Source organism: Salvelinus sp. IW2-2015, linkage group LG13 (assembly GCF_002910315.2).
Source record: "Salvelinus sp. IW2-2015 linkage group LG13, ASM291031v2, whole genome shotgun sequence".
Classification (NCBI taxonomy): Eukaryota; Metazoa; Chordata; class Actinopteri; order Salmoniformes; family Salmonidae; genus Salvelinus; species Salvelinus sp. IW2-2015.
The window spans coordinates 26,276,344-26,292,223 of record NC_036853.1 but is presented as its reverse complement, the minus strand read 5'-3'; the positions used below and the strand labels follow the sequence as shown (position 1 = coordinate 26,292,223).

Here is a 15,880-nt window from a genome sequence, read left to right as displayed (position 1 = left end):
CTTTGCCATGGGGCTAAGAGTTAGAACATGAGTGCTGCTTCCCGAGAATCAGCTGACACTCACCTGAGGGAACAGGAGAACAGACAGACGCTGAATGGCACCATTTTCCCTATATAGTGTACTACTTTGGATCAAGACCCATAGGGCTTTGGTCAAAGTAGTACACTATATAAACGGAATAGGGAGCCATTTGGGACCTGCTGCTGTTAGAAACACTGGAACCATTCATGTAGCAACGATGCTACCCTGCAGTTTGAGGGAAAGTATATAGAATGTACCAAACAACACCGTAAATGGATATAACCTCCTGGTTGTGATACAACACTATCTGTATGGTATAGACAAAAATGAGTCGGTGAAAACATCATGTTTACATTTTAATTCACATGTAATACATTGCAAACTGCTGCTTTTGTGGGTAGCGTCCATAGCTTTCTGCAGTGTACTCAAAGTAACTGCGGTAAGATAGCTGATAATACAATAGTTTCCATAGCAACTTGTCCAGTTCAGTGGTCACATCCATGTGACAAGACAGAGGAACAGTAGAGGTTGCCAAGTCACCCATTTATAATCTGTCTGACAAAAAAAATGAATGAATGTGTGCCTTTCATCTTATTATACAAGTAGTGCTACATCATGGCTGAACTTACATCTTCGCACTAAAATATTTTCAATTGAAACAGGGACTGCTTAATTTCAGTATGGAAAATCCCCCAGTAAAACAGACATGATACTTGCTGTTTTCTTTTCATACTGTATGAATAGGAACTGGAGGGCAGGCAAGAATGTAATGAGGTCAATGATACATGACCTTATAAAAAAAATAGCACAATTTGAACTTTGTTACACCATATTCATGGGCTGCTGCTGTTTCACAGAATGTATGTATTAAACAGCACCAATAGACACCCCAAAACCAGTTTCACTGACCACTGCCTCCAAGTGATATATGACAAAGGGGGGGATCAGTTTTGTTTATCAGCCATCATTAGTCTCAGAGAAGATCAGTCTTCGTCCCCTGGAAAATGTATTTATGTACATAATAACCTTTGACAACCCAACACCACAAGCAACACAGGGTTGCACAAGTTTATCTCAATTTAAGACAAGTTAAAAACAGATAACTACAGTTATATTTTTTGCTTCTTTCCCATTGGATTGTAGCACAGTTTTTCGGTAATTGACATTCTGGTCTGGCTCTGAGTTTCCACACAACACGGACAGGAAATACAGTGCTGGGAATAGGAGCTAACATAAGTTAAGTGTTTATCAATCCCTAACAACAACCAAGTCACAAAAGCAGTTTGTGGGAAGTGAAAACGGAGTAAAAACAAAGTAGATAAGTATTTCCAAAGATTTGGGAGTATTACAAACTGTAAAGAGGCAATATACATTTGTTACAGTTAAAGAACTATTTGGATTCAGCTTTGTCGTCAAGATTGAGGTGTTCTGGCCCCATTGGTGAAAAAGAGTGAAGCAGGTACCAAGGGATGCCAAAGTACCAATAACCAAGTGGTTGTGAGCATAGGAGAAGACTGAAGGAGCCTCTGCCCCTGCACATTGAGCCAGAACCATTGGGGTTGTTGGCTCACCTCATCCCTGCTTGCAGTTTCTCCATGTCAACTTTGCGCTGCTCTGCGTTGGCCTGTGAGCGTCTCAGCCTGTCTCGCAGCTCCTGCAGGTGGTCCAGTGTGTCCACCAGCTCTCCCTTCACAGTCTTCATCTGGCTCTCCAGCAGCTGGGTGCGGTGCAGGGAGTTCCTCCTGTCTCTCCTGGTGAAACGCACCTTATCCTCCAGGTCCTGGACTGCACCGGACAAGGCCCAGAGAAGAACAAGATCAGAAACAGTCACTCCAAGGGAGAGCTAACATTTTGAGCCAGTTTCCTGGACCCAGATTAAGCTTTGTCCTTGACTAAAATCTGACATGCATTTTAGTTCAGAACTAGGCTTAATCTGTGCCTTGGAAACCAACCCCTTAAGACACAGACATGCAGAGAGAAAACAAATCTAAAAGATGCTAAAATACACAGGGAGAGCATCAGTCCAGAACAAAGAAAGTACTCAGAAGAATCATTTGATGACATGGTCTCATGGTAAAATATACACTATCAAAAGTAGATACGGTCTATAAAATCAAGGGTACATGCACTATCATATTAACTACATTTGAATGATTTAAATGACCGTTTATCCATAGCACCAAAACCATGAAGTGCTCATCCAGTTCAGAGAAGAAACTGAAGTCAATTAGCGGAAGGATATTGATACAGACCCATGTCGTCCCGGTTGTCCCGTCCTTTACTTTCTGTACCAGGCTCAGTCTTCTTGTCCAGCTTTCCTCTGGTCTCGGCTAGCATCTTCTCCATCTTGGAGAGCTGGAAGGCCTTCGTGACGCTGTCTCTCCGTATACGCAGCATCTGCTGCTCTCGCTCACTCAGCTCACCCTGAACCTTATTCATGTCCTCCGTTAACTGCCTACAGGTCAGGAGAACAGACGAACCCTGGCTCTCAACAGGGGCRTACGGCTGCTAGACACACTACGTCTGTAAAAGGTCACCCTAAAGTCGTTTGCACTGATTACGATACTTGACAACACAAAAGGTAGAAGGATTTTGGGATGTCTAGAGAAGTCAGTCACATACAAGTACACAATATTCTGCGTGTACTGGTTCCCTGGTCTGGATTGAAAATCTCTAAGCTATTCCTTCTACTGGTCTCTAGTATGTAGTGTTTGTCCTGCTCCCGAGTCCTCCAGTTGATCTTTTGGGGCTGGGCTATCTAGGCCTCTTATATACCCCCAACAAAGAGCAGAAAACAGCCTCCAAACAACAAACACTGAGTACAGAGCGTTATAATCAGACAAGTCATAAGACTGGCTTCACCAAGCCCTGCAGCTAACTGACATTATACACTCGACCAGCCGAGTCATTAGGCTCAATGTTGAAGGAGAACATTTAACTCAGTACAAGTCTATTTAGACAAATATGACACTTGAAGATGCCAGGGTCACAGTAACTCAGCAGGGTCACAGTAACTCAGGGAGTTAAACTGGCCATATCAAATCCATTCCCAGCAACTAGAGGCCTAATAACGCACCCACCCAACACTCTGGAGCACTCTAACAACTATCGATTAAAGGACKGAAATGTCGCTGGTTCGAATACCAGAGCCGACAAGGTGAAACATCTGCCGATGTGCCCTTGAACAAGACACTTAACCCTAATTTGCTCCAGGGGCACTGTACTACTATAGCTGACCCTGTAAAACAGATTTCACTGCACTTATCCTGTGTATGTTACAGTAAAAAACATTCTCTAAAAACAAACAGCTGATATTACACAACTACATAATAATGTCCAAACCAATGTTAGAATGCCCATCATACTTTATTCTGTTGTCTTTCATAATAAAGTATTGTATGTTGTCAAGACCAGCATCTTTACAAAGACATCTAGTTTAATCAAACCCATTATGGGACTAAACCTAACCATTCTTATATCTGGAATTACATTTTATAAAGACTATCCGTCTAAAGCTCCCTCCGCTATTTCTTACTGCAGGCATACAGGTGTTTGACTTTGCCTCATTTAACTTTTTTCCTACCACTTTTTCCTCCCAATTTCAATTACAATCTTGTCTCAACTCCCCAACGGGCTCTGGAGAGGTAAAGGTTGAGTCATGCTTCCTTGAAACATGACCCACCAAACTGCGCTCCTTAACACCTGCCAGCTTAACCCGGAAGCCAGCTGCACCAATGTGTTGGAGGAAACACTGTTCAACTGATGACCGAAGTCAGCCTGCAGGCGCCCCGGCCCGCCACAAGGAGTCACTGAGTGCAATGAGCCAAGTAAAGCCCTTACCCGGACGACGCTGGGCCAATTGTGCGTCGCCCTATGGGACTCCCGGTCTCCCCCCCCCCTTTGAACTCCTCCCCCATGAGAAACCACCCCACAATGGGCACCAATGTAACATGTTGAATATGATCCTGGGTCTCCCACAGGAGCAACCAACGTCTTAGACTGTTATACCAATAGGAAATTCCCTCTTGGGCTGAGGGCAGACACTGGTTTTGAAGTTTGCAGGCGGGACTACCTCATCATGGGACCATGAACGCTACACAGTGTTGTGCAGTGCTTAGCAGTACCATAGCGTAGAGCCGAGTACAGTACAGAGAGTTAAAAACTAGTTTCACTCTACTGTCTCCTCTTCAGCATTTGAGGCTAGTGTCTTGTCTTTCTCCAGGTCCTTCTCCAAGTGGCCCACCTGAAGAAACACACACACACACTGAACTCCCTCACCTCATCTCCAAACCTAGCATGATAATAACATTGTCTGGTAAACTGTACATTTGAACAAATAGTTCCTTTTTACCCACTATACTATATAGTCTTACAAAAAATTGTTCCAAAAGGGTTCTTTGTGGAGGGATAGGGTTCTACCTATAACTTTTTCATCCTTGAAAACTGCGTGTCAGCTAGCATGCTAGCAGATTCCCATAGTATTCCAGGCATTGTGCTAATGCTAGTCAGCATTGGCTCGCGAAACTACCTATAACTTCCTTCACACTGGACACGGAGACATAAAAATGGCATCCACGAGTTCATCTGACTCTGGGGAAGTAGATAAAGCCAAAATCATAGCCAAAATCCTGAAGTATCCGTAATGATGGRGCCGACGGAGATCACGACTAGCTCTTAAGCAACTCTGCAGTATTTTGTTTAAGTACAATTTTTTAAGTTATTAGATCAGGAATTGTTGTGTGTCATTAGATACAGCCAGGAAGAACTATTGGATATTAGAGCGGCGGTAACTCACCAGAACTTCTAGCATTACGACCAGGATTACGACTTCTCTGGAGCGGATCCTTTGTTTGCTCTCCCCAGAGCAATTTAACTTATTCCAGAGGCTGACCCAAAACAACGCTGACAGAGAAGAGGTACTCTGGTCCGAATTAGGAAGCGTGCACACCACCCACCGCTCCTGAGTATTTTACTCGCTAATGTCCAATTTCTGGATAATAAAATTGATGAGCTCAAGGCGAGAGTTGCTTTTCAGAGAGACACCAGGGATTGTAACATACTCTGCTTCACGGAAACATGGCTCTCTCGAGATATACTGTCTGACTCTGTAAAGCCAGTTGGGTTCTCAGTACATCGTGCCGACAGGAACAAACATCTCTCCGGGAAGCAGAAGGGTGGAGGTATATGTTTTATGATAAACATCTTATGGTGTAAATGTGATTACATACAGTAACTCAAGTCCTTCTGTTCACCCGACCTAGAATATCTCACAATCAAATGCCAACCATACTATCTCCCAAGAGAATTTCCGGCAATAATAGCCACAGCGGATACCACGGCGGCCCTCAAAGAACTTCACTGGTCTTTATGCAAACTGGAAACCACATATCCTYAGGCTGCATTTATTGTAGCTGGGGATTTTAACAAAGCAAATTTMAYGAAAAGGCTCCCGAAATTCTATCAACATATTGATTGTTGTACGCTGCTAAAACCCTTGATCATTGCTATACTACCTTCCAGAATGCATATAAGGCCCTCCTCCACTCGGCAAATCGGACCARGATTCCACCTTGCTCCTCCCCTCCTATAGACAGAAACCCAAACAGGAAGCACCCGTGGTGCTACACCACTGACTGTTAAACAGCCATCTCCAGCACATCAGAGGCTGCTGCCTATAGACATAGATTAGGAATCACTGGCCACTTTAAGGAATTTAAACACTAGCCATTTTAAAAATTTCTCCGTAGCTGTACTCTATACTATTCTACGGTATCTTAGTCACTTTAAATTGTTTGTAAATATTGCATCACCCATCTCATATGTATATACTGTACTCTATACTATGCCACTGTATCTTAGTCCAATGCCATTCTGACATATATGTATATATTCTTAATCCATTCCTTACTTAGATTTACGTGTATTTTGGGAATATGTTGTGAAACTGTTAGATATTACTTGTTAGATATTACTGCACTGTCAGAGCTAGAAGCACAAGCATTTCACTACACCCGCAATAACATCTGCTAAACACAAGTATGTGACCAATACATTTGATTAATGTTCAAGTTTAAACACTGAGGTAAACATCAGGGGTGCGACTCATCTGATAAGTTAAAAGATACAGTTTAAAACATTCACACCTATATATGGGATTATTTATTGACGTATCTGGCATTCCCTACCYTAGARRTTTCAGTGTAACATTTCTAGTGTTGATTCAGGAGTTAAATTCAACACTCAGTTGTGTACAATAACCCCTGTGTTGGTGTTAATAAACAGTTGTGTGATTGTGACATTTTTACTCTGTGTGGAGTAAAACACTCAAAACCACACCCATCATTATCATATTTCCAATAATGTTCTATTGCAGGTTGATTTTCAGAATAGTTTGTTTCAATGTCTGTGTTTTTGCATGTACATTGATTGGTTGATTAATCTTATGCTACACAAAGATAAATAAAATACATTTTTATAAACTAATCCAATCTGTTAGTAGTTGTATTTATTGAACCCGTTACTGAGATGGTTGACATAATTTAGGTAGTGCCATTAATCAATCTTCACAACCCTGGCAGTCATTCTGAATGCAGGTTGTGGGTGATTAAAAGTTCCCATTGTTGGATATCCTCACTCTGGCAATAGGAATTTCACATCACTTTTCAAGCTAGCATAACGTGAACTGCAGGCCTGATGTGACCTCTACACAAAGAGTTTCTTAACACCGCTGTGTTGACTAGGCCCTCAAAGAAAGGCTTGATGATATACGGGGCGGCAGGTAGCCTAGTGGTTAGAGCGTTGGACTTGTAACCGAAAGGCTGCAAGATTGAATCCCTAAGCTGACAAGGTAAAAAGCTGTCGTTCTGCCCCTGAACAAGGCAGTTAACCCACTGGTCCTAGGCCGTCATTGAAAATAAGAATTTGTTCTTAACTGACTTGCCTAGTTAAATAAATGTAAAATAAATACACTGATATCAAACTAGCCTCAATTCATTGGGGCATGGACTCTACAAGGTCTTGAAAGCATTCCCCAGGGATGCTGGCCCATGTTGACTCCAATGTGTCCAACAGTTGTCAAGTTGGATGGATGTCCTTTGGGTGGTGGACCATTCTTGACACATACAGGAAACTGTTGAGGGTGAAAAACTCAGRAGTGTTTCTGTTCTTGACACAAAACGGTGCACCTACTACCATAACCCGTTCAAAGGCAACACAATGTTTTTGTCTTTCCCATTCACCCTCTGAATGGCACACATACTGTACACAGCCCATAGTCTCAAGGGTTACATTTTTTTTATTTTACCTGTCTCCTCTCCTTAAATCCACTTCAGTGTAAATTAACAAGTGACATCAATAAGTGATCACAGCCTTCACCTGGACTCACCTGGTCAGTCTGTCATGGAAAGAGCAGGTGTCCTTGTAATGTATTGTCATAAAGAGCTTAATTTTAAAGGCTAATAAGGCTGGTGGAACTGTTAATTGAGGGTTTTAGGAAGAACCCTTCAAATATAAACGGGTTCTTGGTAGAACCCATCAAAGGGTTCTATCTYGAATCAAAAAGGGTTTCCCTATAGGGACAAACCGAAGAACCCTACATGGTTCTACTTAGCACCTTTTTTTCTAAGAGTGTAGTCACCCCCTGAAAGCCTGAGGTAATCAGTTTTTAAAAATAGTATCCGTCTAAACAACGAAGCTTTTCAAAACACTCATAAACAGTATCCACAGCAAGCATACAGTCAGTTATTAACATATGAGGACTATTTTAATAACCCTTCTCTGCCCTTAGTGCAAGTTCAGGCCAGCCCACAAAAGCAGGCTTTGTCTACAAAGAACAGTACCAGTTAAAGCTATTTGATGAACACACGCTCTGGCAGAACCTGGAGCTCTGGCACACCAGAGAGCTGCTCCTCACCTCTGACTGCAAAGCTTCCACCTGAGAACAACCCAACAAGCATAAGAGCTGCCTGCTGACCTTCTTCTGAACCATATTGCTTACACCTATCCAATACTCAGATATATACAAGTTCCTAGGGGGTAGGGCCTAGGGGTTGATTTGGGATTCAGGGAGTGTCTTCTTCAGTGAGGTTTTATCGGTTGGAAAGAGCAAACAAAATGATGACTTACCACCACTAACTGAAAAGGTGGACCGTGCCTGTTTGGGTGTCTAGCTAGTCTACACCCCTATACTTTACCAGTTCGAATATTTTCTAGTCTTATTTTCTGTGCAAAATACATTGTGTGATGAGTGTTGTACAGGAAATGAAGAAACTATCGAGATCTTAATGACGTTATACCTCTTTGGCTCGTGTCTCCAGCTCACTCTCTCAGTGTCCCTTCACTCCCTGTATCTGCTGCACACAGCTACTCAACTCATCCGTCTCCAAAAACCTCACCTTCAACAGGGCAGGAAAAAAAGGAAAAAAGCCTGCTCTAACTAGCAATTATCATGGGAAATGAAAAGATCACATGTTATTATGGTATAATATAGTTGACAGAGAGTTGAGAAAATGCACAAGGAGTTAAGTTAGTGTTCCTTGGTGGTAGACTCTGTAGCCTTGTTTGTCTCTCGTCTTGCTCTCCTAAGAGATTGACATGATTGGGGCTGGGGTTAGTGCACTAGCCATGGATATGTTGAGCTGGGCCTCCTGTCTGGGCCTCCTGTCTCTCACGCTGGGTTGAAGAGGAGGTTCTCTCCAACTCTGCTATCTGAGAGTGTTTTTGCTTCATAATATATGCCATTTTATCCAAAGCGACTTACAATCATGCGTGCATTCATTTCACGTATGGATGGTCCCGGGAATCGAATCCACTACCCTGGCATTACAAGCGCCGTGCTCTACCAACTGAGCTACAAAGGACCACTTCAAAGATATCTTCAACTGTACAGGACAGGCAGAAATGAATCACAAGAAACAGGCAGGAAACACATGTATGACAGGACTGTAGTATACACACAAGCACCTTTGCAGGCGGCCAAACATCTATGTTAACATAAGATCAGATGTGCGTGATGTTTATGGCATTGCTTATTGGAACTTTGGGTGAATCCTTATGAACAGTGAAGGGAACTGAAGCCATGAATCCTCTCACCATTTTGATTTGGTCCTCTAGCTCCTTAGATTGCTTTGATCCAGCTCTCTGAGACTCCCAACGCCTTTGGGAGTCCCTATTCAAGTCCAGAGTAGTTTTAAAGTGCTGGAGACTGCTGCTCTTCTCCTATGTTTCAAAACATATAGTTAATCAACTAACTTGTCAACTTGAACTTATCATAGCCTATCTGTGAATATGGATGAGGAACTGGGTCTGTCTAAATCGAAAGGCAGCTAGCTACCTGCCTCAAAAAGGCAGCATCATGGTGGATTGAGACAGACCCGTGTGTTAGTGAAAGCATATGTGTGCGTGTGTTGTGGTTTGGTCTTCTCTAGTCTGTGAAAATGCTCCATTCATTCTTCTCTGCAGCTGCCAGGCATTATTCCTCCATAACTGCAATACAACTCATTCACCACTAGGGGACAGACATCAGTCACACATACAGTACTGAAACAAGTCATATTTTGTTTCAGGCACTAGTTTAAGGCCTGATGACTCATTCTGTGAGTGACCCTAATTTTTCCTGGTATGTGACACTAACTCCTTTGAGATGCAGCCCTTTTCCTTGATTTGAGACCACTTATAATAAAAACGGTGGTACAGTATAGTATTCATGTGTCCATCCTTACCCCTCTCTCCAGCTGGTTGATGTGTACAGTCCTCTCCTGCAGCTGTGTGTGTAGTTTCTGTAGCTGGTGTTCTGTCTGGGTGGTGTTGCAGGATACAAAGATACTTTGCGTACTTCACGTGTACCCACAATGTTACATGACGGAATACAAGGAAGAGGGACATTTTTTGAGAGTTCACCTACTCTACTATATGCATGGCCTAGAGATGGGAAAATAAATATGTGCTATATATAGACTACAATAGGATGTGTAGTATTGGACAGTAAACTAGGGAAATRCCCTGGCTTGAGTTTGGGGGACATCACACGGTGGCACAGGAGCTGGCAGACAAGGCTTAGCACAGAGTGATCCCCCTCCGCGTTATAACAAATAGTTAGGTCCGTTTTACATAACGTAACAGTATAGTAAAGTTGTACGGCCAACTTTGTATGGAACAGCCTTATATTCAGTTATATGCTGAGTTAGCAATAAGCAGGTTGCACTCTGGTTGCATGGGGAACATACAGAATACAACATTTAAAGAGGTTCTCGTGTGAGAGTATGGAGCTAGGCTCACCTCTAAGATACAGCAGGCGGAGGATGGCCTCTCGGGATTATAGTTCAGCCTGGCTCTGCTGATCTTTGACACTGCTCCGGTCTCTGCTCCTGGCTGGAAGTAAGGTGGCGTAGGTCCAAGCTCTCCTTTCGTAACACCTCTATGTCCTTCCCAACTCTCCCCCTGTCACTCAGTCTTTTCTCCAGTTCCACAGCCCGGACAGAGGCCTCTTCCAGAAGAGAACGCAAGGTGGTGCTCTCTACACTCGTCACCTCGGCTTTAACCGACTCTTCCTTCAACTGGCTGGTAAAGGGAAAGAGCAAGTTGATTCCTAACTACTATTGTTACTATACACAGAGTATACAAAACATAAAGAACATACACTGACCAGGTGAAAGCTATGATCCTATAACATGAACGCTGGGAGTCAGGAAGCAAGTTCAGGGAGTGTATTTAATAAATAAATGAACATAGAACAAAACAAGAAACACGGGTAGCGTAATAGACATGAACAGAAATAAGAACGCCTCGGGAAAGAACCAAAGGGAGTGAAATACAGTTGAAGTCGGATGTTTACATACACCTTAGCCAAATACATTTAAAACTCAGTTTTTCACATTTCCTGACATTTAATCCGAGTAAAAATTCCCTGTTTTAGGTCAGTTAGGATCACCACTTTATTTTAAGAATGTGAAATGTCAGAATAATTGTAGAGAATTATTTATTTCAGCTTTTATTTCTTTCATCACATTCCCAGTGGGTCAGAAGTTTACATACACTCAATTAGTATTTGGTAGCATTGCCTTAACATTGTTTAACTTGGGTCAAACGTTTCCCACAATAAGTTGGGTGAATTTTGGCCCTTTCCTCCTGACAGAGCTGGTGTAACTGAGTCAGGTTTGTAGGCCTCCTTGCTCACACATGATTTTTTAGTTCTGCCCCCAAATTTTCTATAGGATTGAGGATAGGGCTTTGTGATGGCCACTCCAATACCTTGACTTTGTTGTCCTTAAGCCATTTTGCCACTACTTTGGAAGTATGCTTGGGGTCATTGTCCATTTGGAAGACCCATTTGCGACCAGCTTTAACTTCCTGACTGATGTCTTGAGATGTTGCTTCAATATATCCACATAATTTTCCTCCCTCATGATGCCATCTATTTTGTGAAGTGCACCAGTCCCTCCTGCAGCAAAGCACCCCCACAACATGATGCTGCCACCCCCGTGCTTCACGGTTGGGATGGTGTTCTTCGACTTGCAAGCCTCCCCCTTCTTCCTCCAAACATAACGATGGTCATTATGGCCAAACAGTTCTATTTTTGTTTCATCAGACCAGAGGACATTTCTCCAAAAAGTACGATCTTTGTCCCCATGTGCAGTTGCAAACCATAGTCTGGCTTTTTTATGGCGGTTTTGGAGCAGTGGTTTCTTCCTTGCTGAGCGGCCTTTCATGTTATGTCAATATAGGACTCATTTCACAGTGGATATAGACACTTATGTACCGGTTTCCTCCAGCATCTTCACAAGGTCCTTTGCTGTTGTTCTGGGATTGATTTGCACTTTTCGCACCAAAGTACGTTCATCTCTAGGAGACAGAACATGTCTCCTTCCTGTGCGGTATGACGGCTGCCAAATAAGAAAATCCTGGATGGTTTGTCCTCGGGGTTTCGCCTGCCAAATAAGTTCTGTTATACTCACAGAAACTTTAGAGTGTTTTCTATCCAAATCTACCAATTATATGCATATCCTAGCTTCTGGGCCTGAGTAGCAGGCAGTTTACTTTGGGCACACTTTTCATCCGGATGTGAAAATACTGCCCCCTATCCCAAACAGGTTTAAAGAAGGATATTTAAGCCTTGATACATTGATTGTGTATTTGTGCCATTCCGAGGGTGAATGGGTAAGACAAAAGATTAACACTGAACAAAAATATAAACGCAACATGCAACAACTTCAAGAGTTACGGTTCATATAAGAAAATCAGTCCATTGAAAATAATTAATTAGGCRCTAATCTATGGATTTCACATGACTGGTGTAGTGGAAATTATTTTATAGGGACACTCGAWGTCAATCTTAAATTAATCATTGTTTGTCAGCGCACTGGAGAGGTTCCAACAAACTCAATGAAGTAGTTACGTTAGTTCCCTTATATACTGACAAGTTATATCTGCATGACTCAGTTTACTCATCATTCAGAATTAATGTTTGGTTCATAACATGTGACAGACCAATGCCTCACGAGGCTTCTTATCTAAGCTGACACCTTGAAACAGAGATGTCCCTTTCTCTAAACAGGCTTCTGGGCATACTGCCAAATTGCAGATACTGATAGTGAGGATTCATTCAATCAGTRACTTGTATGAACACAGATTGTTTTATAGAAAAGCACAAAACAGAATATAAAAATTGGTTATTAGAAAGGTACAAACATAAAATGTCCACATTCCATCCTCTTATCACTTGTGTGATAATATTCATTACATTTTAATGTAATTATTTACATTTTAGCTTCTATATCATAATACTCTATGCTCCTATTAAAGTAAGGGAAATAAACACAGAAAAAAAATACACTTCATTTCAAGCCCTTCATTCTGGGTTATACAATGTAATTAGAATGGAAATACTATCAACATAATACACAACATGTTAAATAGCACTTTTTTTTTTTTAAATAACACACTGCAGCCCCTTTGGCAATTTGGGATCTCCAAATTCCAAACAGGGATTCCAACCAAGTTGCAGGCATCGACTCTGGTTGAGGGAAATTATTCTTAGCAACAGAGGCAATGTATTCGGAGAGACCAGTCATATTAGAAGAGTGATCTGGGACAAAAGAACAATTTTACGCAATTATTTTAGCATTGCCAATTTTCTCTTCTCTAGAGATCTCCCGGATTTGGTCTAGGGCAGATGCATATTGACTTTCACAGGGAAGAGAGAGAACACATGTTATAACAGTTTCACAACAACCTTGCTTTGAATGAGATTGGGGCAAGGTTAGCCAAAGCTACAATCGAGTGACTCTCCTCACAATTTAGGGGCATAGCTCTGTCTCTAGAAGCCTCGCCTTTCCAAATCATAATTATAACTATTGATAAATTATTCAACCCAAATCTAGAACGACAGAACCAACGTGAAGCACTAAGGACTATCACTTTAATTTAATCCAGCCAACGTGTCAGATTTCAAAAAGGCTTTAAGGCGAAAGCAAACCATGCGATTATCTGAGGATAGCACCCCACCAAACAAACACATGACATTCATATTTCAACCCGCCAGGCACGACACAAAACGCAGAAATAACTATATAATTCATGCCTTACCTTTGAAGATCTTTTGTTGGCACTCCAATATGTCCCATAAACATCACAAATGGTCCTTTTGTTCGATTAATTCCGTTGTTATATCTCCAAAATGTCCATTTATTTGGCGCGTTTGATCCAGAAAAACACCGGTTCCAACTCGCGCAACATGACTACAAAATATCGAATAAGTTACCTGTAAACTTGTTCCAAACAACTTTCCTAATACAACTTTAGGTATTTTTTTACGTAAATAATCGATCAAATTTAAGACGGGATAAACTGCGTTCAATAGCGAATTTTTTAAAAGTGGAGCGTGCTTTCAGGACACGCYCCTCTAACAAACAGTACACTTCCCTCGTTCTGAACTGCCCTACTTCATTTCTCAAAGGAAAAACATCAACCAATTTCTAAAGACTGTTGACATCCAGTGGAAGAGATAGGAACTGCAAGAAGGTCCCTTAGAAATCTGAAATCCCATTGAAAAGAMAGTGACCTKAAAAAAAATAAAGAATCTGAATGGTTTGTCCTCGGGGTTTTGCCTGCCAAATGAGTTCTGTTATAGTCACAGACATGATTCAAACAGTTTAAGAAACTTCAGAGTGTTTTCTACCCAATACTAATATGCATATATTAGCATCTGGGACTGAGTAAGAGGCAGTTTACTCTGGGCACGCTTTTCATCCAAACGTGAAAATGCTGCCCCCTATCCTAGAGAAGACCCTCAACTTAGCACGCACTGATACTGGCAGAATGTACATTTGCATACCGTATATTCATCTCATCATTTCTAGCATTAACCTTTCTTATCACTTGTGGTAATGACAGATTGGCATGCCAATGCATTCTTAGTCTAAATTACTATACATTTCACAGTGTGCATACATTTTCCTACCAGTACACCAGCAAGTTTGGGCGGGATGTCTCTCCATGCTCACTCCATGTGGACTCATGTCGCACTCCTGAGAGAAAAGGCATGAGAGAAAAGACAGTTGATAGCTTTGTTGTTGTGTACAGGTTGCTGGCTCGGACTCAGGTCTCACGGTAGAAGTGGTGAAGGACCATACTGAACATCATTTTTGCCATTGCTTCAGCCGGTAAGAAAGGGTTAAGGTTCACACTGTTCTTGGTCAAATTATCCCTTCCATGCATCTAGACACCATCTGTGGTCACCTTCACCATAACCGAGAGAGAGGACAGAGCAGAACAACAGTWTYGTTTGGGGCATTTCTGATTCAGGAAATCCAGACAAATGATTTACTGTATGACAAATTATTACTACTACCACCAATATTCTTAATACAGATTTCTAAAACAAATGTCAAAGAGAACAACACACAGTTGAAACCATTTTTTTTCTCCCAAATTGGCCTATACTCCCCCATCGTCTTGGAGATCTCACTGCAGAGTTTCAGGTCAGGGAGTTAGAGAGCTAATCCCTTGGGAGATATCCCGACCATCCAGCAGACCCAATCTGGTGAGATTTGTTATTGAAGCAAGACAAAAACGTATCACTTGATGTGGGGGAAAACTTCAATCCATTTGGAGTAACTGTTTACCTTTACCAACATATATTTTTTCCTTTTACAGGCAGGCATGTGAAGAAAATGTATTTACATATTCACCAAAGGACCCCAGTGGACTGGTAATTCCCCCTTTGGACATGAATCACATCGTGATTCATGCATGCAAAAAAACAACACTGCCATAAATAAACAAATTTAGAATAACAAATCAAATTAGAATTACAACTCTTGATAACTCCATAAGGAAATAATTCTATCCCATAAGGTAATGGTAAAATAGACTAGAGACAGGTGTCCCCTCATTCAGCGGTAGTCCCCTCATCCTGTACCTCAAACACTATTTTAAGATATTTCAAACATTTTGTGTATCAGGTTTACATTGGGTTTTTCAGTACATTTCTTCTAAATCAAGAGAATTTATGTGTGTGCACCCAAAACTCTGACAATAGAAACTTCAGAAAAAGTCATTTGTGTACAGCATCCTAAAAACAAAATTATAAGACCCCACACAATAAAGCAAACAGAGTATTAACCACTAACAAATATTAATTAACAGGTGGTTTGTGTGTGGGTGCTGGCGTGTATATTTAGTACAAATCGTATGGTAAAAACAAAAATGGCCAGGCCTTACTTAATTTGTGAGCTCCCATAACAGCTGGATCCGGGTACCTTTAACTGCTCTCCCAAGGCACTTGCCTTAGGAAGCTTTTCAAAGGGAAAGATACAGAATCATTGATAAACATGTCCGAAAAAAATTATAGCGGAGTCGTATA

At 41.6% G+C, this 15,880-nt stretch overlaps 1 protein-coding gene across 1 annotated transcript; it reads right to left on the bottom strand.

The window, feature by feature from the left end:
• Nucleotides 1-360: 360 nt before the first annotated feature.
• Nucleotides 361-2,760, bottom strand: LOC139028533 (coiled-coil domain-containing protein 18). Its single transcript, XM_070446202.1, has 2 exons — nt 2,274-2,760; nt 361-1,806 (listed from the first exon to the last, which is right to left on the bottom strand). The coding sequence occupies exons 1-2, from the start codon at nt 2,458-2,460 to the stop codon at nt 1,589-1,591; spliced, it is 405 nt and encodes a 134-aa protein (XP_070302303.1). The 5' UTR covers nt 2,461-2,760; the 3' UTR covers nt 361-1,588.
• Between the last annotated feature and the right edge of the window lie 13,120 nt (nt 2,761-15,880).

Bases quoted from the DNA above. Each gene is read 5' to 3' on its own strand.
- LOC139028533 (XM_070446202.1), bottom strand. From the start codon at position 2,460: ATGAATAAGGTTCAGGGTGAGCTGAGTGAGCGAGAGCAGCAGATGCTG. The intron at 1,807-2,273 runs GTCTGTATCAAT...TGTCCGGTGCAG, and splicing joins GGACAACCGGGACGACATGG to TCCAGGACCTGGAGGATAAG.